The sequence below is a fragment of the Eptesicus fuscus genome, chromosome 22, assembly GCF_027574615.1.
Source record: "Eptesicus fuscus isolate TK198812 chromosome 22, DD_ASM_mEF_20220401, whole genome shotgun sequence".
NCBI classification, from domain to species: Eukaryota; Metazoa; Chordata; class Mammalia; order Chiroptera; family Vespertilionidae; genus Eptesicus; species Eptesicus fuscus.
The window spans coordinates 25747971-25769528 of NC_072494.1; the positions used below are offsets into that span (position 1 = coordinate 25747971).

The 21558-nt window shown below is 43.9% G+C and overlaps 1 protein-coding gene across 3 annotated transcripts in view; it reads left to right on the plus strand.

Moving 5' to 3' along the window:
* The window catches only part of RGL1 (ral guanine nucleotide dissociation stimulator like 1), a 221891-nt gene that overhangs the window by 165377 nt on the left and 34956 nt on the right, over nt 1–21558 (plus strand). For all 3 annotated transcript variants that reach the window (XM_008145944.3, XM_008145945.3, XM_054711454.1), the window contains 3 exons: nt 13700–13884; nt 17077–17201; nt 18843–19058. In XM_008145944.3, coding sequence (XP_008144166.2) covers nt 13700–13884; nt 17077–17201; nt 18843–19058 — 526 coding nt within the window. The remainder of the gene's footprint in view (nt 1–13699; nt 13885–17076; nt 17202–18842; nt 19059–21558) is intronic.

The window sequence follows — 21558 nt, forward strand, 5'->3', positions numbered from 1 at the left end:
GAGGGAACCATGGGACCATACCAGGGACATGCAGTGGGCATGACATTTTAGGGAACAACACAGAATTGGTGTGGCTGCTTCACAGTACATAGAGTTGGGGGAAGGGAGTTAGTGGAGCTGAAGGTAAATTGGGGTTATATCATGAAGGGCTTCAGTTCGTCACAAGAGAATTTGTACCGGAGGAAAATACTATGAGATAGATGATTTTGGAGAATGGATCACACTTAGTGCCTTCTTACTCAAAGTGTGGTCCTCAGAACACCAGCCATATGAGCACCACCTGGGAGCTCCATAGAAATGCAGAATCTCTGCCCCCACCCCACCTAGATTAGAATCTGCATTTTAACAATATCTTCAGGTGAGTCCTATGCACTTTAAAGTTTGAGAATCATAGGATTACAGGGGTTTTTGTTTTTGTCATTCATTTTGTTTATCCATGAAAACGAACTGCAATAGTAATTTTTTTTAGAACCTTTCTCTGATGTGTTTTTTTAAGCATATACAGAAGAAGAGATACTGTAAGAATTGAGTGGTCAGCTTGTCAAATGTTACCTTGACCAGAGTCAGAAATGAGCGTGTTGCTCTCCACGTATTTTGGAATTGAGTGAAAAAATCTAGAGCTTCCATTCAACCAGCCACCCAAGCTCTCCAAGATCAACAGTCTGTACAATGCCCAGAGCCTGGCTGTTTCCCAGGGGGTGTTTGAGATTCAATAGGTTTCTGGGAAGTAGTAGTTAAAGAAATGGATTTGTACCCTGGTTGTGAAGAGTCACCCTCGGTGTTCTAAAGGCTTGTTATTATAAAACGAAAGCGTCATTCAGCTTTATTGTGTACCAGGAACAGTAAGGTGGGTGAAACTCCAGGGTAGGCTGTCTTAAAGGACTTCGGTCTCAAGCATACGGGGCCTTTACAAAGCACTTCACATATAACGCCCCCGAGGCCCGTCATCTGGCCACAATGGTCCTTTCCCAAAGCCTCACAATGAATTGCTGGAAAGTTCTTGACCCTTTTTCTCAGACTGAGTTGCCTTTCTAGAAAATTAAGCCTGATGAAATATGCCCCTTTCTCTTATAACAGGTTGCTCTGTCCTGCAAGCATGCTGAAACCCCTCTGCAGACCTCTCTCTTCCTTCCACTTCCCTTTCTGCTGTTTCTTACTGTTCTTCTTCCTCCCACTTCTCCTTTTATTATTTTCACCTCCTTTCACCCTTACCATTTTGCTCTCTTTTTCTAAACGTACTCTGTCCTGATCATTTTGTGATGGATGGAGTCACTGCTCTGTCTTTCTGAGAGGAAGTCAGGGGCCCACCCTCCCCATCCGTAGGTGGCATACTGACAGCGTCTCCATCACCCAGAGCTCCGGCATCTGAAGACCAAAGGCTTCCTGGTGGCTGATGGGTGTGCAGAAATTAGGACAATATGGGAGTTCTCAATGGGCAATTTTGCCCTCAGAGGACATTGGCAATATCTGGAGAAATTTTGGTTTCAGGTCCATGGGGAGCTACTATGGGCATCTTGTGGGTAGAGGGCCAGGATTGCTGTGGAACATTCTACAGTGCACAAGTGAATTATGTGACCCTACGTTTCCAAAGTGCCTAGGGAAGAAATCCTGCTATATGGTGATGAGGCTGCCATCTTGAGTATATAAATCTGTGTAAAATTAGGACCATGCTTATTTGGAAATTTATTTGTTCATATCCCTTCTTGTAATTGGGAGAATCAAATGCTGAGGTGGCTCAGGGGGCCAGCCTCACGGAAGGTGGAAGGTTAGGGGCCCTGGCTAAGGAGCCTGGAGAACTCAGATTTGAGCTCCCTGCACCCCTCCTCCCCCCCCCCCCCCGCCAATCACTCTGTCAGGGACCAGCCACGTGACCTGGTCACTTTACCTCTCTCACTTTCAATTCTTTACCTGAAGCATGAGTGCTTGGAATATGTGAGCTCTGAGGTCCTTTCAAGTTTAATGATAGCTAGGATAAAATTTATTTAGCTTTCTCTTTCTCTTTCTTAAAATTAAAATGAATATCAGAAACAGAGGTGTGGTCCAAATAGTAATTGCATTTTTGAAAGGTACCCTTAACTGCTTCTCTCTGTTGGGAAGACCATGCAACCAGTTTTGATAAAATAGGAAGAAAAAATAAACAGCATCTTTGATTGGCTTGTTATTCATCACAACTACTCACTGTGGTTATTAATAAAGAGCTGAGCTAAAGCGTGGCATTGTGGGTAAGACAAGGAGTGGCAAAATGCCCATTGTTTTCCTTTGCTGGGAATCTGTCTTCTTGTGATTGCAGGTGGGAAACAGACACAGGAGGAAGTAAACATCCTGCTTTAAGGCAGTTTCCCTCAGTCTTGGAGAGTTTTAGGGATGGGGAATCACTGCTGGGTTTAACCATGAACAGAAAAGTGATCAGCCATTGTTTGGCTTTTCATTTTTTGCTGGAAAGCATGGAGCTAGGCTTTCATTTTATGCAGGCTCCTAAGTCCCAAGATAACACTCTTTCCTGTGTTTCTAAATATGGATCTAATCAACCTCCCAGAGGATAAAAGAATTAAAAGAAGGAAAACGAGGAAGTGCAGATGAAACAGTCAGGATGAAAGATTGGTTTCTGGTGTCTTGGGCCACAAGTGACCAGTGTTCTTCACGCACTTCAGAAACACTCGGATTGTGCCGACTCCCACCTGTAATCCCAGCCCCGAGTGTGCCCAGTTCCGGCTTCGTGCTACCGGACGCCTTTGAGGTTATCTGGCCCAAACAAGCATCCCTCCCATTGCAAGGAGTTCACCTTCCAGGGCTTCTAGACGTTGGGATCTTGGCCACCCAGTGATTTCTGACGTTAGCGTTAAACTGATGGATCCAGTGCTTACTGTGTTGATTTCTACGTTCCCCAAGTTGCCACTGTTTGGAAATCAGGAAACTCACTTTCTGCGGCAGAAGGAAACCTCTGCCCACACTCATTCTACCTGTGCCCTTTCCCTCCTTCCTGCTGACAGTTTCACGATAACATGCTGTCTATGGAGAATAATAACATCAAGCCCATGGAAAAAGGAAACTTTCCCTAGTGCAGTCTCCTTGCAGTCATCGAATTCAGGAGTGAAGAGACTGTAGAGGGAAGTTCTCCATGCAGAGCCGGACACCCCTCCTCTTCACGCTCTGAAATGGAGTTGAGATTAGAATATCTATATATAGCCATAACTTCATTCAAAGAGGTTTAAACCGCCTCAGGAAATGAGGCTATTTTCTTCCTTTTCTTTAACGACCAATGTTGAAGTCACTTCTGTGTCCTCTTTGATGGACTCTCCTCACCTCCCTTTGGACCGCCATGTTTTGTTTTGCCAAGCTCTTCACTGTAGCAGATCCTAACACTGTTGAAATCATGCTGCTCTCATCTCCACACGTCCAGATGATGTGATGGGAATGTCATTCCTCTTATCTTTTCCCAGCATCAGTAAACCGTGACACCAGAGTTTAGTCACTGGTAAAGAATCACATAAATAGTAGTTATCCAAGACATTGGAGACACTTTAAAGAAAAGAGAGATGAGCTAAAGAAAGTTGGCTGTGATTCTTTAACGCCTGGGAAACTTTGCAGTGGAAAGTATTTAAAAATCTTCCCAATATTCATTCCAGCAAATTCACATACCCGGAGAAGGCGATTGAAATTAATCTGAGGAGTTGTAACAAAAATGAGAAGAAAGAGGGGTGAACAACAGAGCATAAAGAAGATGTAAAACTCCAAATTTAGAGAAATTAAAGGCTGTAATGTGAAAGGAATACTTTTAAAAAATAAAAGTTTAAAACAAACAAACAAACAAACAAACAAAAAGAAATGGAGAAGTAATATGCCACATAAAAGAGCCTGGTATTGTTTTTCAAACATCCATACTGGAAAAAGAAACATGGAAATTAAAGTTTTAAAAGTCATTGAAATCTTGGATCAAAATTGTGCATTTAAGGAAAGAGAGTAGGCCTCCAAGCAGTAATTACTTTTTGAACAATTAAGGAGGACTAAACAACATTGATAATGTGTGATACAGAAAGAAGGCAGAAAAGTCATCTGAGAACCTCCCAGGGTGTCCTACACGTTAGAGAAAGGTCAACAGACCTCACAGCCAGTCTGTCACATGGTTCACCCTCCAGCCTCCTCGATGATGGGAGCCATGGTAACCACATCCCCACAATGGCCACTGCCACAGGCTACAGTCTGCTGAGCTCACTGCTGAGGGCATTCCGCTGGGCCCTTGTCCTCTCTGATGGTAGGCTGTGCAATACTGTCCTCATCTCACAGGGTGGAAACTGAGGCTTCAGAAAAGTTATGTGCTTGGATCAAGCAGCTGGTTCAGAGAGAGGTCTGGTGTTTGAACTCAGGTCCAGCTGACTCCAAGACCTGGGCTTCTCACTATTTTGCTCTGGGCCTTGCTGTTTGAAAAAGAGCTTTGGGATCTCAAGTCCTCAACCCCCCCCCCCCCCCCCGCCCCCCTACCCGTTAGTCTGTGTCACAGTAATAGGGCCACAGGCAGAAGTGCATGAACTAGGTTACAGTACCACTATTGTGACTAATGTTTTAGCTTGCTGGCATTCAGAGATCTTTCCATTTGGGATTATTTCCTTTACTCTATGTTATTTTGCCGGGCTTCATTATTGAATGGACACTCTGAGAAAAGACTCCAAACAGCTGTTAGGAATGTGGAAGTTATGCTTGTTTCCTGGGGAGGAGATGGGTTGCAGGATGTGAGGAAAAAAGAAGGAAGCCCAGGTTGGTCGGTTCATCAATCTGAGTGCCTGCTTCCTGTTCCTGGTGCCGGTAGCATCTGTCATTGCCAATGGAAATTCCATTCTAATGTGAAAACTATAGAAGGCCTCAGCAAGTTTTTCATTAGAGGCCTATACACAACATAAAAACTCCCTTCTCAGACTGTGCAGAATTGGAGAATAGTGAGTTATTGAGGTCTCTGAAAAATAATTTTGGTGAGTTGGCAGTATCCCTTTCTAATAACAACAGCTAGAGTTCATTGGCTACTTAGCAGGAATAGTCCCGCTGTTAAGTTCTGTATATCCTTTAATAGTCCCATCATAACTCTATGTATTAACAGTCCCATTTTACAGATGAGGAGTCTGAGATATAGAGAGCTTAAGGAGCACGCACGTCCAAGATCATACAGTGAATAAGTGAAAGACCTGGGATTTAACCCAGGCCTTAACCTCTATGCTCTGTGGCCTCTACTTTTTCCCTGTGGTGAAAAAGAGAATATTTCTCTTAAGTACGTAGGCTTGGACCCTCTTGTTCATCCATTTTTTTTTTTTTAAATTAAGAGGTTGTTTTTTTTTACAACAGTTAGATTTATATAAAATTTGAGCAGATAGCACTGTTCCCATATGCCTCCCTGGCAGTTTCCCCTATTGTTCTTACATCAGTATAGTTTGTTTATTATACTAAGTGAATCAGTATTGATACACAATTAATTACAGCCCATATTTTATTCAGATTTCCTTACTTGTTACCGAATGTCCTTTTCCTGTCCCCAGATCCCACCCAGACACCACATTCCGTTTAGTCATCATGTCTCCCTAGACTCTTGTTGGCCTTGACAGTTTCTCAGACTTTTCTTGTTTTTGATGACCTGATGGTTCTGGTAAGCACTGGTCAGGTGTATTGTAGGGTGCCTCTTTGTTTTCTTGTTATCACCCTTAGATTGACAATTTTCTCATAACTAGACTGAGTTTATGAGGCTTTGAAAGAAATAACAGAGACAAAATGCTGTTCTCATCACAAGATATCAAGTATACAGGCTGTCAGCATGATTTTTTTAAGAGTTTCAAAAACAAGTTCTATGTATTTTGACACAATACTTAAATAAAGCATGGGGAGTATCATATTGCTTTTTACAAATATCCCAGCTCTCTTCTTCCTCCAGGCATACGTCAAATTACAATTCCCCATGCCACTGAAGATAGGCGTGGTCACGGGGCTATCAGCATGATTTATGACTGCTGATTTTGGCCTTGATCACCTGGTTGAAGTAGTATTTTTCAAATTTCTCTATGGAAAACATCTTCTTTTTCCTGTCCTTTCCATACTATATGGTTTGGAAGGAAGCCACTATGCACAACCCACATTTAAAGAGTAGGGAGTTATGCTTCCTCTTTTAGGGCAAAGTATATAATTTATTTGGAAAACTTCTGCATGGGAGGTTTGTCTTTCCCCTTTATTAATTTATTCAATCATTTATTTAAATCTGTGTGGACTGGTAGATATTTATTTTATATTTGGGTTATAATACAATGCTTCTTTATTTATTTTGTTGCTCAGATTGTACCAGCTTTAGCTCTTAGATAAGCATGTCAAACTGGCCGCGAGTTGGACATGCTTGCAAGAGCTCTTTGGTTGACTCCTGTGCCACTTTGAAATGCTCCTGTCATTGTGGGTTCCTTTACTCTGTTATTTTGCTGCGCTTCATGAGAGCTATTTCATGTGTTTTTGAGTCCTTCCTTCCTTTATGGCACTACAAGATGCTCTAGGCTCGTCTTATATTTTTTCTACCGCAGGCCTGGAATTAGCCATTTCTTCAAGGAGACCTAGTTGCTTTGATGAGAGAATGGTATTAGAAGCCATGATCTGGCCCTGCTGGTGTGGCTCAGAAGGTTGGGCATCGTCCCAGGCATGAAAAGTTGCCAGTTTGAATCCCGGTTGGGGCACATGCCTGGTAGGGGGTGTGCGGGAGGCATTCGATAGATGTCTCACTTTCACATTGATGTTTCTCTCTCTCTCCTTCTCCCTTCCTCTCTCTTTAAAAAAAAATTAAAAAGTCTTAAAAAAAGAAATAAGAAACCACAATCTGGGTGCTCTGTGTGCTCATTGCTACTGGGGTGTCACTTATTTTAGGCCCTCTCAGCTGACAGGGCTAGGAAATATATGTGTGTACTAATTATATAAATACATATTATCAATATATGTGTGTACTAATTATGTAAATACATATTATCAATATATGTGTGTACTAATTATATAAATACACATACTATCAATATTTCTGTGTGCAGCCATCAGCGTTCATATTCTGTTAAACATGAGCTCTTACTCATGTCTCCGACTCTAGTCCATGACCACATGGCTTATTCTAGACTCCTCCCCTTGCTTATTTGTAAATTCCCTCTCCAACAGTGAGAAAACTGGCTTCTCCCATCTGCCATTCATTTACTTAACTGTTCAATTCCAGTATACATGCCTAGCAGTGTCAGAATTGTTAACTCATGCAGCGTTCATCAACTAGTGTGGTGCATGTGTGTAGTTCCTTTTGCCTTTAGTCCTAGTCTGACAGACTTCACTTCTTGTTTAAAATAATACACAGAGCTAATATTTTTTGAGCACTCACTATGTTCTAGAGACTAGTCTAAACACTTCACATGTATTGTATCTTTTAGCCCTCACAACAACTCTATGAGGAGGGATCTGTTATTATCCCATTTTACACATTAGGAAGCTGAGACACAAAGCGGTTAGTTAGGTTACAGCTAGTGAGCCATAGAACCAGGATTCCAGCTAGTCCAACTCCAGAGACCGTGCTTAGCTGCTCATGGAAAGTGGGCATTTAGGAGCCCTGTTAGCTTTCTTCCTTTTCTGATGGAATGCATCACTGACACAGTGAATAGGGTTTGGTGACATGGGGTTAAGTCTATGCGCAGTACTTTGCTTCAGTTTCTGTAAATTTACCTCCAGATGCCAGGGCCTGCACATGTAGTTTGGGAATGAGTGACAGGTGGGTAAACACCCTTGACTTTGGGTAATTGGCTTTGGGCTCACCTCCTCCTCTTCTCAGCCCTTTCCACTCTACTTACTGGTATTTCTGCATGTTTTTCCCATCACCACCCTCGTCTTCCTTCTCCTTGTCCTGGAACTTTGTCTCTTCTTCAACTGCCCACAGCCCCTCACTGGCTTGTTCCCTGTACTTGCCTTCTGGTGCTTAGCTCTCTGGCTGTGTTTCATTTATTTCCCTGGGGCCTCTCTTAATTCCTCTTTCACGTTCCCTCCCAGTATTCTAATCCCTGCTCACCACCAGTACCAAAATGAACCATGGAAAGTACCAGAAAGCATTGCAAAACGACCTTGACAACTTCAGATAACAATGTTTCCATCCACTCCAGGCTTTTTCAGAAAAAAGAAAAAAAAAAAAATCTCTGTCCCTTCCCTTGTTCTTTCTCATCAGAAAACTATCTAGCTGGGGTCTCAGAGGCAGCCTCTATCTGGCAACGCCCCTGCACCCCGAAGACTCTTCTGTGACTAGGAGAACAAGGTGGAAGGCCCCGCTCAGGGTCAGTCTCAAGGTTACTGTGCTCTTTTACCCCAAAGGGCAAAGTGCATTGGCTCCCACCCTCAGGGCGTGGCAAAAGTGGCAGTGTCGCGTGCCATGTAGATCTTCTTACCTCTTCATTATCAACATTAGGAAAAGATCCAGTTCTGGGAGAATGTCCTAAAATAGAAAAACATGGTGCTGCTTTTGAAAAATAGTTTCATGTCTTATCTTCTGCTGATGATTAAGTAACAATAAATTATTGTCTTAAACAGTTTTCTGGGGAGAAAAAAGAGCTCTAAATGGACAGTTATTCCTTTTGTATGGTAATCCTATTTCTTGGCTTGGAGGTTACATACAAATCATGAGAGAGATGACTTCATTCCTAAAAAAGTTTTTATTAAACATTTTACCAATTCTAGAGCATTTTACTACTAATGGGATTTTAATATGATTCAATACATTTACCTAAAAATAATCTCTATGCATTGAAAATCTATGGTTTGAGCATAATAGCGGTCTAAGTGCTCACCTTAACTCCCTTAGTCTGGAGTGAAGGCCCCTGGATGTGGCTAAAATGTTGTACTATTTCCTTGCAACTCTCAGCTAAGTCATCTCTTAGCTTCCAACCAGGTATTACTAAATGTGATTGATGTCTGTTTGGCTAAGAAATCAAATAAGTATAGCAAGTCTCATTGTGATTGATACTTCCCCTCTGTTTTTTCAAAATATATTTTTATTGATTTCAGAGAGGAAGGGAGAGAGAGAGAGGAGAGAGAGAAACATCAATGATGAGAAAGAATCACCGATAGGCTGCCTCCTGCACACCCCCTACTGGGGATCAAGCCGGGCACGTGCCCTGACTGGAAATCGAACCATGACCTCCTGGTTCCTAGGTCGGTGCTCAACCACTGAGCCATACTAGCTGGGCCCTCCCCTCTATTTCTATTCTTTTATTTCCCTTCAGAATATTTTGCCCTCTCTCACCTCAGGGCCCTTGCTTAGCTGCTGTCCCAGCCTTCACCCTTCCTTATCTTTACTATCTGAGCTTTAACATTATATCCTCAGGGAAGTCCTCCTGAAGCCCTAATTAGATTAGATCTTTCTGAAGTTAAATCCTTCCTGGGACCCTTGGCTCTGCTGTTGGGACACTCATCACATAGTTTTTGTGAATATGGAAACAAAGGGCACTCAGTAAGCATCACTTTAATCCATGAGTTAATTCTCCCCGGAGGTCTGTTTCTTAGAAGGAAGTATCTCAGAACAGCATCAGCCAGTCGCACACATTGACGTATGAGCATGCCTTCCTTCTACAGAAATTTGCAGTCGGTTAGAAAAGGTTCACGTACTGCCAACGTTTTGCACGTTGCCAAGAATGCTTGAGGCAGAAAAAGCCATCCTGTTGTCCCTTCAGCTATAAAGTTTGGCCCCCTGCCCCTGGCACATACCCAGCATGCTTACTCAGATGAACATGTCCCCTTGGGACTGGGGGGTTTTGTTCTGTGACCCACCAAAGGTGGCTTTGGAAAAGAAGTCCTATAGTGGCTTTTGTCCCTTCTGAGTTTAGATTATGTCACAGTCTTAATCTCTCCATTTGGTTTCAGAAATTCCTTCTTCAGTTTCCACCAGTCATTTAAGAGTCGTGTCCTGCAATTTGTATTGGTGCTTGATGTGCCCCAGGTGATAAGTCCTGAGGAGGCTGCCCCAGGGCTGTGGGTGTGGGTGGTGTTTGTTCACGGAGCCTGGAGCCACACACATTCTGGTTTGTATGTTTGTCATTCTTTCTAGGACAGGCGGTAAATTCTTTCTGTTGCTTTCCGTGAGTGCTAACTTCCCTGAGCCATTTTACCTTTTTCAATACCTTCCTTTTGTGGCTTATGGCCCGTAGTTTTAGAACTGCCTTCTCCCCTGATATTTCCCAATGTCCTTATTGATATCATGTCATCTGGAGTCCTGCGTGACCAGGGCCAGGAAGAGGAAAGCAGGTATTACTAGGTCTCTGCTCCAGATCGGACAGCAGAGTTCTGTGACCTGTCCGCCTCCCTTAGGGCACAGGTGTTCCTCCCCCAGTGTCCTCTCTTGTTCTGTGTCCAGAGCCGAGTGGCTTCCCTGGTTTAACAGTCACACTTTCCTGTGAGTTTGTAGTTAGAGCGCAGGAGCCGAACCAAGGATGGGAAGACAGAAAAGCCACTGGCCACTCACCCTGGGGTAGCGCATGACTGTGATGCTGCTTTCCTTTTTGAAATCTTACAAGTTGCACATTTTATCTGCTTGTCCGTCCATCAAGAACGGAAAGTTTCTTCTCAGAACGGGCAAGCACAGAGCTGCTGTGAGCTTGGGCCCTGGTCCAGCCTTTCCGGGAGGCCTCCCGCCCTGGCCTGTGGATCAGCCCTCTGCTGGTAGGAGGCAGGGTCTGCTGAGTGCTGCAGCATCACGCTGTTTGTGTGTGTCTTTCCCTCCTTCTCTTCCTTCTTCCTCCTTCCTGTCGTTTCTCTTTTGTACGAAAATGCTTTTTCTAGCTGATTCACTGTCTGGGCTGGTAGTGGACTTTCAAAGCCCCCTTAGGCTGAGCTGCGGGACTGGCACTGTTGCAGAGGATACAGGGATAGGTACCAGAGCTGGTTAAAACGTGAGGCCGAGGGGGACACATTTTGCACTCAAAGACGCGTCCAATTGGGACTAAGTCCTTCTCCCTTCTGGGGCTGCACCTCTCTGGAGGTAATTTCTTTAGAGTGCGCCTATAGAAATCCACACACACAGAGAGAGGGAAACAAGGATGCACGTTTTGTAGTTGTTTGCAATTGTGAGGACCTGAAAATAACCTCAGCACTTGCACACTAGTGGGCGAAGACTGATGTTAATTCTGTTGCGTCCGTGCAGGGAACACTGCGCAGCCCTGAGAAACAGGACGATCTAGAGGTAGTGAGTGCCGTGGTGTCTGTAACATACTGATCCGTGGGAAAAAGCCATGTTGGGTTCCATATACATATTCTAGCTATTTAAACATATCCATATCCATAGCAAAGTCTAAAAGAATGTACTCCAAACTGTTAACAGAAATTCACGGGAATGGGATTAGAGTGAAGGGGGAGTAGATGCTTTGCTGTTTTAGTTTATACCCATTTGTAATATTCACTTTTGTCTATAAATAAATCAGTTTTATAATTTTAGGAATAACAATATGGGGGTAAAGGAGTAAATGATATATTAACTTATTGTAATGCCTTTTTACCTGTAATTTTGGATTTCTACCTAGGTTTTCTTTTACATTATGAAGCACTGAGGGGTCACTGGGGTCATTGAGTTACTGGTCTTTTTTTTTTTTAATATATTTTATTGATTTTTTACAGAGAGGAAGAGAGAGGGACAGAGAGTTAGAAACATCCATGAGAGAGAAACATCGATCAGCTGCCTCTTGCACACCCCCTACTGGGGATGTGCCCGCAACCAAGGTACATGCCCTTGACCGGAATCGAACCTGGGACCCTTGAGTCCGCAGGCCAACGCTCTATCCACTGAGCCAAACCGGTTTCGGCGAGTTACTGGTCTTGATCTTAGCTGGATGCTGTTTTTCTTTTAATTTTTAATTTTGTTAATCTTCACCAAGGATGTTTTTCTCGTTGCTTTTTTAGAGTTAATGGAAGGGAGGGAGAGAGAGAGAAATATTGTTGTGTAGAGAGCCACATCAATTGGAACGATTGGTTGCCTCCCGCAGGCATCCCCACCGAAGATGGGAATCGAACCTGCAACCCATGACTGGGGATCAAACCCAGGACCGTTTGGTGTATGGGCCGATGCTGTAACCATTGCGACCCACTGGCCAGGGCTGGATGCTGTTTTTTTATTTTTATTGTATTATGTGAATTATTGGCCCTCTATACCTATTTTCCTATCAGTGTCATTGGAAGAGTATTCTCTCACTGAAATATTAAGAAATATTAGCTGACTGTGGTTCTAGTTAAATTAATTCAGCCATCCTTTAGAAGTGCAGAACAGTTCTGTAGGAGTTAACCTGCTAAGCCATCAAAAGAAATCACCTTCACAGTGGCTCTGCTTGCCAAGTTTATCTTCACTATTCACAACCTAACTTCTCTAGTCATACTGTGTCTCCCACTTGAACCATATTTTTCTCTTGTAATTTGAGAAGCAAAAGGATAATTTTGTGAGGACATTTTTGGTTTTTATGTTGAAACCCTGGTGATCTTTGTAAAATTAAATTTATGCACTTATCTTTTCCACTTAGCTTTTTATCAGTCGGATTTCTAGCCTACTGTCAGTTAATTCCTGAAATGCTAGGACTGTAGCTTTTGTGGTCTCTGATTTGCGTGAACCCAGGATTGGAAACACTTAGTCTTCTTGTGCACACACTGCTTTGAAGTTGCTTCAAGACTCACTAAATCTTCTCTGCATGTCTTTTTTCTGCCCTGTATGGATTTTTCCAAGGATTATAGTCCTTTAAATTTTTTTTTATCAGTCTTTACCCTGCTCCTCAGAATAATAAAATGTAGTCAGCTTGTTTTCAAGTACTTTAATTTAATTGACATTGCTTTGTTACCAGAGGAAGTTGAGATCTTGGGGTGCCATGAGGAAATGAATTTCCTGAGGCACCCACAGGACAATGGGGTTTATGGTCAGCTTTATTGATGATGTAAAATGAAGGGCGTTCCCCTCCAAGGTCCCATCTCTGTCCGCCCCACCATGGAAAACATCCAGCCTTGTCTTCAGCAGGGACAGAATTAAGGCCACTGCCCGGAATTTCGGTTCCATAGTAAAGTCCAGTCCAGGCCAGCACCTGGCTAGCTTAGGTTGTGTTCCCAGCCGCAGTCCATTGTGTGTGGGGTCTGCATGGCCATGGGCCATGGTGCTTAAGGCCACGTGGCTATGGAGAGAGAACACAAACACACAGGCAAGTCTGGGTCCCAGAGCAAGAGAGCGCCTTTGTCTGGGGTTTTAACCAGGAGCTTAACCAATTAACTCTCCAAGATTTTGCACGCTTCTGATGGGGTCCACCCCCTAGCCAATCCATTGTTCCCCAGGCTAGACTGACAGGCAAGCACCTCCCCTGTGCCACCCGGCCTTCTACTGCACTTGTGCCTGTATTTCCCACTGCTTCCCCCAGCCACCCAGCACCTGGTAGGGGAAGGGAGGGGTGTTAATCCCCTTGGAGGAACAATACTGTGTGAAGCTATAGCTTCCGGGTGAAGCTGCCCAATGACCTTGCTCTCAGTGTCTGACTTCCCTTTGCTTTCTTCCCTTTATTAGTATTAACGAGCTAATTCCGATGATAACGCATTCTCTGTTGACCACCTGCCCATGTTTTCCTGGGGTGTGCCCAGGCTGGGTCCTGGTGTCCAGGGCCTGTTTTGAGTCCCCACAACCAGCCAGGTGCAGTGACTCCCCATTTCTCTCTTTCAGTGCAATCGCCTCTATCCTGCGGGCCTGGCTTGACCAATGTGGAGAGGACTTCCGAGAGCCCCCTCACTTCCCTTGCTTACAGAAATTGCTGGACTATCTCAAACGCATGATGCCAGGCTCCGACCCAGAGAGAAGAGCACAAAACCTTCTTGAGCAGTTTCACAAGCAGGAGGTGGAAGCCGACAGTGAGTACTGGTTTGGTCCCAGGGAGAAAGCTGGGTTCTGATTCTGTAACCGCCACGTTGAGGAAACGTTCTCCCTCCCCTTGTTGACTAGGAGACCTTGGCTTCCCTCTGAAGGACAAGCTGCTGGGGGATTGGTGGTGGGTGTCAAATCTCAAGGTCATTCGAGGCCTAATTCCAGAGCCCTAGAGTTTTAGAGCAAAGGGTCTTCTCAAGACCACCTGGACCGGAGCCCTCGTTTTACAGGGGAGGAGGCTGGAGCTGGAGAAGTGAAGTAATTTTCTAGGGTTTCTTTTAATGTCACAAAGGGGATGATCTTCTGTTTCTGAGCTGAGCCTGAATTTGCTCTTTATTATCTGCCCTATGGCTCCTCCTCCGATCAGATGGAAACTCATCCCACACAACAGCCCCCATTCAGCAGGCCAGGAATGGCCTCCAGTTCTGCCCCGGCCCTCACAGAAGCTGGGAAGGGGTGTTTCTCCTTCCCTGAAAAGCGTCACCGTAGTTAATCTGCCCCCTGCCAGGGCAGATTACCGTCATTCAGAGTCCCCGAAGGCCTCATCAGGGCAGGTTTCCCTGGCTGTTTTTTCCTATTTGAGGAATTGACTGCCTATTTTCAAGGACAAAGGAAGAGCCACCACCGCAGGTCCTGGAACTGTCAGGCGTTGCAGAAAGCCAGAGAGAGATTAGCACGGGCTTTCAGCGTGATGCTTTCACCCCCACTGGCGTGCCAGGCGCTGGTTGCCATGACGCCTGACCCACTTGGAACTCCTGACAGGCATGTCCCAGAAGTGACGCCCGATTTCCTCAGTGGGTAAAGGAAACAGTTCCGCCACACCGATAAGGGACGCTGCCTCAGCGCCAAAGAAAATACCCTTAAATCCCAAACAGTACCTGCTGAACTTTTTATGTTATGGAGGACCAGCGAGGGGAAAGCACAGTTGCATCATTGGAAGCTGCCTGCCAAGCGCTGCTATCTCAGATGACTTCATCTGCCGGGAATGTTTGAATGCCAGGGGCGCTCCTCCAGCCTGGACCTCAGGGCCTCCCCGCCCGCCCGCCTTTGTGCGCAGTGGGAAGGCTGGGTTAGAGCCCAGCTCTCCCTGGGGCTGCCCCTGGCTCCGGGCCTAATTGGGGAACCGGTGGGACCGGTCGTTCATTGTTCCTACCGGGGACAGAAGGCAGAGCTCACTGGCAGGCTTTGGGAAGGCTTTCCGTACCCCAGAATGACTTTTTTCTAAGTTTGGACATTTTTTATCAAGAAAGCTCAAAACTGATGTTTAAGTACAGGAGCCATTACTGAAAAGGAGTTTTAGGAGCTTGGTTCCCCTGAGCGTCTTTTACCCAAATTCATTCCGGCAAAAGCAACAACCTCTCCTATGTGTGTTTCGCCTCTGCTAGAAAGTCAACAGCACACACTGTGGTCTGGACCCGGAGAGAAAGGACCATGTAATCTCCGCAGCATCCAAGGCCCATGGCAGGCCCCTGGGAGTGTTGAGTGAATGAGAGGGAAGATGAGGCCTTACCACGAACACCGCTTGGCTGAAGTGGGTCGGCCTCTGCATTGCAGTGATGGAGACAGACTTACCTAGTAGCTAGCTAGAGCGTTCGGGATTTCAAATGTCTTCCTCCACAGAACGAGAGAGCACCAGGGCTGTGTGCAGGCCAAGCGGTGGAACCGTGGGGTTTCAGCTTTCTTTAGCTCGTGCCTGTGTGTGTCCCAGGCTCCGGAACAGGCAGTGATCCCCTTGTACCTTCTCCACGCATAACCCATCTCCGCTCACATCAGTGCCTTCAACTCTGGGGAGAGGGGCGGCCTTAAACCACACACCTGTCATCAGAGCTGGCAAGCACTCACGTGGCACCTCAATAGGGGAAGCGATGTAGGGTTCAATCTCAGCACTCCCTTTCCCTGAGAAAACGAAGAAAAGGCCACCGCAGCTTGATCCATGGTGCCTAGAAGTCTCTTATTCTACAAAGAAAGCAAGGAAAGGCTTAAAATGCAAACCTTTGGGGGAGTAGTGACACATTCAATTCCAGCTAAGAGATAACTGAATACAGCTCTAGGTATTATCCGTTGAGGACAGATTGCACAGAGAGGACAGCAAGGAGTGTGAAGAGGATGAGGTGGGGAATCAGCCGGGAACTGGGAAAAGGTCCCCGGGAAGGGGGGCTGGTTAGACTTCATCCTGCTCCGTCTTCAGCGTGGAGCCCGGAGGTCCTGCTCCGTGTGTGTGCCGAGACCTCCAGGTAGGATTTGGAGTCGTACGTAGTGATTGCAGTGACGTTCACTCACTCAGCCTGTGCCCTGTATGATGGGCTAAGTGAGGATCTTACCTATAATAAGGCTCAGTGTGAATTTAGTTGTATTTCTTTGTTTGTTTTTTAATTCCTCACTGGAGGATATGTTTTTATTGATTTTTAGAGAAAAGGGAAGGGAGAAAGAGAAACATTGATCAGTCACCCCCTGTATATGCCCTGATAGGGGATCGGACCTACAACTTACTTTATGTGCCCTGTCCAGGGATCCAACCCACAACTGTTTGGTGTAAAGACAACGCTCCGACCAACTGAACCACCCAGCCAGGGCTGAATTTAGTTTAAAAATATTTGTCATGCAAATTTAACTTGAGGTGGAAGCTGGAAGCTACTCCAAGCATTTGGAGAATTCTGAGGACTTGTTGAGGCTTCTGAGGACTTTATCAGCATTTCTGACACCGCATTGGCCCATTTTACTCCCCAAAGCCTGACCTGCCTTCACATCCAGTCCTTCTAGGCTTCTGGTCATAAATGGCCCAGTCACTAAGAATGTCATATTTGGAGTTCAGGAAGTACTGGGTTAGTCCTTGAGCTGACCAGAGGGTTTGAGGGAGCCCAAGATGAGGGTAAGCGCCTCAATGTGCTTCGCTTCTCTCTAGACTTTGCCTACCCTGGTTCAATCCTTGGCCCAGGTACCAGGCAGGGGTTTGTCAAAGGCAGAGGCCTCTAAACTTGATAAAGAATCAAAAAACAGGCAGAGATGGTGAAGACCTCCATTCATTCCACTCGGATCTATTGTGCTTGCTCTCCTCTCCCTATGGGTTTACTGAAGGAGTCACCCTTTCCTTCCTAAGAGAAAGACGGTTAGTGGGACTCCATAAACAAGGCCATATACAGTGGCCCCAACTAACTAACTGTTTCAACATCTGTCAACAGATGGGTTTGCCAACACCATCTCCTGCCGCCTGGAAGAGGAAGAGGAACTGGAGGCCGGGGGGTCTGCAGAATTCACGTGCTTCTCAGAGGATCTTGTGGCAGAGCAGCTGACCTACATGGACGCAGTGAGTCTTCTCTGAGCCTTGGATGTGCTTCTCCTTAACACCTGGCGGGGGTGGAGCGGGGGTGGGGGGAATGGTGTGTGTGACAGTACTGGTGGCCGGGAGGGCAGGGGCCAAGGTGATTTAAGTCTTTTCAAATCCTTGCGAGGCTGTGCCGTAAATGCAGAGTGAAAATGTGACTTGAATCAATCATCTGAATAATTCAGGCCTAAGTTCTCCTTGCAGTTCTGGGTGAAGGTGCTTTTTCCTTGGCGCTCAGTACACAGAGGGAAACAAGAATTTTAATCCTAGTGAAACAAAATCTGCCCTGTCCCATGGGTGTTTCTCTCCCTTTAAGCTCATAAATATTTCAAGTTCTGAACTGTTTATTTGGGGGATTGTAAAAGGGTCAAGGTGTAAGTTAGGATCACATAAATCCACCGAATCCACATGTGACTGTATCTGGCAGCTCATTTCCACATGTGCTTCTTGCACCTTTGAAGTTCGAATATTTTTTTTTAGCTGCACATGTTTGATTACGTCAGCCACATTTCGTAGCTCAACCTTAGCTGATAAATACCAGTGAAAGAAAAAAGGACTATTATGAATTATCACGATCGTCTGGGCTCCTCTGCATTTACCGATTTGGGAAAAGCAGCATAAAAAGTTGCAGTTTTCATCTAGAGCATGCAGATAAACACAGGTAGTCTGTGTAAAGTCAATCCCGGTGGTCGCTCTTTTCATATAAACCCTGTACATCTCATGTGGAATTGTTGTACAAATGATAATCTGATTTGTTCAACAAATTTGTGATTGTTCCTCTTGATAGCATAAGAGAAAGATGGGAAATGTCACTGGTTATGACTTTTAGGCAAAGACCTCAAAGCCAGGCTTCAAATCCCTCATTATCCCTTTTGTTGGGTGACTGATGTTGAATAGTTTTCCCTTTATATGCTTCTTACCTTCTTCATTATAAATAATGTGAGATAGTGACCTTGATGAATGTCGCATGTATTGTATTTTGGTGGGTCACTTTTCAGGTGGTCGTTGAGCATTCATATGTATTATAGACAATTCATAATACATATAAATTATTGACAATTATTGCTTTCCCCAAAGTGGTAAGTGCAGAAGAGCCCAAACAATTGTGATAATTCATAATAGTCCATAATTCATGGTCATGAGTGCCCAGAAAATACCATGGATATGAATTTGAGGTCAAAATAATCTTAAAAATTTTTTAAAATTTTTCAGTTAAAGCCAACATACAATATTATTATAGTTTCAGGTGTATAGCATAGCAATTAGACATTTATATAACTTACAAAGTGAGAGGTCAAAAATAATCTTAAGCATAGATTTTTACTTGGCTTTCCTTCTAAGACAGAAAAGTTAAACCGATCTTGGGCATTTAGATTTTCTCTTGGTCATTGTGTTTCGTTTCTTCAGTTGAGCAGATTTGGAAAGAACATGCGGGCTTTTCTGACCAGTTCATATATTAATTATTCACTTTTGTCTATTGATATGAACACCATGAGGCAAATCAAGTAGAAAAGGATTATTTGTTCATTGAAAAAAATAGCAATTTTCAGATGACCCAGATGACGTATGTTGCCACATGAAATGCCTGTGTTGTCCTTAAAGTCAATTCCTCTTTTGTTCTAGCAACTATTCAAGAAAGTAGTGCCACACCACTGCCTGGGCTGCATTTGGTCTCAAAGGGATAAGAAGGAAAACAAACATTTGGCTCCTACGATCCGCGCTACCATCTCTCAGTTTAATACCCTCACCAAATGCGTGGTCAGCACCATCCTTGGGGGCAAAGAACTCAAAACGCAGCAGAGAGCCAGAATCATCGAGAAGTGGATTAACATTGCTCATGTAATTGTCTCTTTTTAAATATTCTCTGTGCTTAGTCGACATCGGATTCTACTGCATCACTGTGTTTAAATGGTTTCCATCTGGTTGAAAGGCAATCGAAAGACCTTTCCATGTGAGGGCCCACTGGGTTTTGTTATTGTTATTGTTTTTCCGAAGTAAGAAAGTTGTCTTTCTTAACTTGGGAGCTTATTTGCTTTTCCTCCTTTTCCTGTTTTTCCTTGCTTACTTCATTCTGCTCCTGGAGCCTCGCACTGCTGCTCCTTCAGGTTGAAACATTCCGCCTGCTTTTTCCTTGTTAGGCACAGGCTGTCGGTTCTGTCCTGTGTTCAGTAAATATAAACTGATAGTCTAAGTGTCAAACAGATTGCGCTCAGCCAGAGTGATTGATTACCCATGCACCCTATCTTTAGCAGATTTGAAGAGCCAGTAACTTCTCAGAATCCTGAATCTTTTTTCTAAAGGACTGAGATACACAGATTTCCCATTAATCGGGGGCTTTTCCGAGAGCCTTATCTCTGATGTTGGAGGGGCAGAGTCTATTCCTAGGCCTGAATTACATTTTGCTTAAGGTCATTCTGCTTATATTTATCTTATTTTATCATTGAGAAAAGGTAAACGGTATTGAGTCAGTTGGTCACCAAATATTTCACGAACTTCTGTGTATGTATTTTGGGGACATAGATGGGATAAGCACAATTAATTTGGTCTTACAGGAGTCTGTCTGTAACAGGTCAAGCAAGGAAGCTAAGATTGCTGGAGTGATCTCAGCCCAGGCAGGGGAGGAGTAGGGCGCTGGGAGATAAGAGCTGCAGGAGTGGACAGAAGAGAAATCCCTCTGACTGGAGCAATCAAGGAAGGCTTCATGGATAGGGTGACATTTGCATGTAGCTTGAATGATAGATAGGACTATTGATATTTGAAGATTGGGTAGGTTTTTTTTTCTAGGTAGAAGTTATCTCAGCATAAGCTATATAATTTACAATTTTGAAGAATAATTATTATGTAAATATCTCATTAGTTCATGTTCTAGGTTATATGGATCACCCCTCAACAAAATCACATTTTGCTTTTTATTCATATATATATATATATATATATATATTTTTTTTTTTCCCCATTAAGCCGTGGTCTATAGGGCATAATGCTTAAATTTTCACATGCTCTCTTTTTCATATTCTTTTTAGTTGCCTTGAATTAAAGAGCAGGGCCATCATTGTACCAGAGAATTGGCCTTACTTTGTGCTTTTAGGTGGTCTGTTAGCACATGCATTTTAGAATATGAGAAAAGTAAGAAACAAAGAATATCTCATGCAATGTCGATTTTTCGTTTCCTGAATTGAGCTTATTTCTCAACAAGAGCTACAAAAAGAAGTTTTGATAGAGTATGACCGAGAGCATGAGATGGAGAGGATTTGTCTTCTTAGAATGATAAGAAAACACTTTTGCCATAAATGCCATATCATTTGTAGTCTTCTACATGTCTGAAAAGAAAATAGTCTATCTACCTTTAATCCATTCTACTGCTTAGCAAATCTATAGCAAGAATACAACAACTGTATATAAACAGTGAGGCTCAAACAATGGCTTTTGGTCCAAATTAAATATAGACTGTGCATTTGTGTGGTAATAAGAAATGCGAGTTGAATAACTTGAAGTATATTACAGATTTCATGGTATTTCAAAGCCAAGGGTCCTTATTCTTGGTGAAGCAGTTTCCTCATACTGAGCGCTTGTGTCCCTTGAACTTGTGTGGGCTAACTTAGAATAATGAAGCTCACGGCTGGTTTCCTGCCAAGATTTATTTTACTTTTCCTGCATTATAATCACAGTCAATTTCTACTGAGAGAGTGTTTGAAAACTGATGATTTTACACGCAGAGGAAATTTCTGACCAAATATGACTATATTTTCTTGGACGGGCCTGGCCGCTGCCTTTTTACTTTGGTGTCATATCTCCTGAAAGGATACCTCCTTTTCTAGAAATGGAGCCAGATGCCTTTTCTGCTCCTTCAAACCCTTGGCTTAAGCCTCTTTCAGAATAATGTGTTCCATATGTTTATTAGAATTTGCATGAAATATCTGTGCCTAAGTTCCTTTATTTATTACAAGTTTCCTGATTTTTAGAACATAATTTTGGATTCTGAACCTTCGTTGAACCAACCATGTTTGGTTTCCAAACGGACTATAATTCAGCATTCTCTCTCTCTCTCTCTCTCTCTCCTCTGTCTCCTTTCTCTCTCTCTCTCTCTCTTTAAATAAAGGGAAGGCATTCAGACATTTCCAAAGAGTGGGCATGACTTCTGTAAAGTATTTGGCATTTACTCTAAAGAAAATGTTTGAGGGTTTGTTTGTTTGGCACGGTTTTAAGTAGCCAGATTTTGGCGTGCTAAATTAGAGAATGCTGTTTTTCCTTCATATTCAGGATTAGCATTACTTTGTGAAATGATCTTTTAAGCCATGTGCATTTTTGCCCAACTACTCTGAGGCCTCTTCCCCAGATG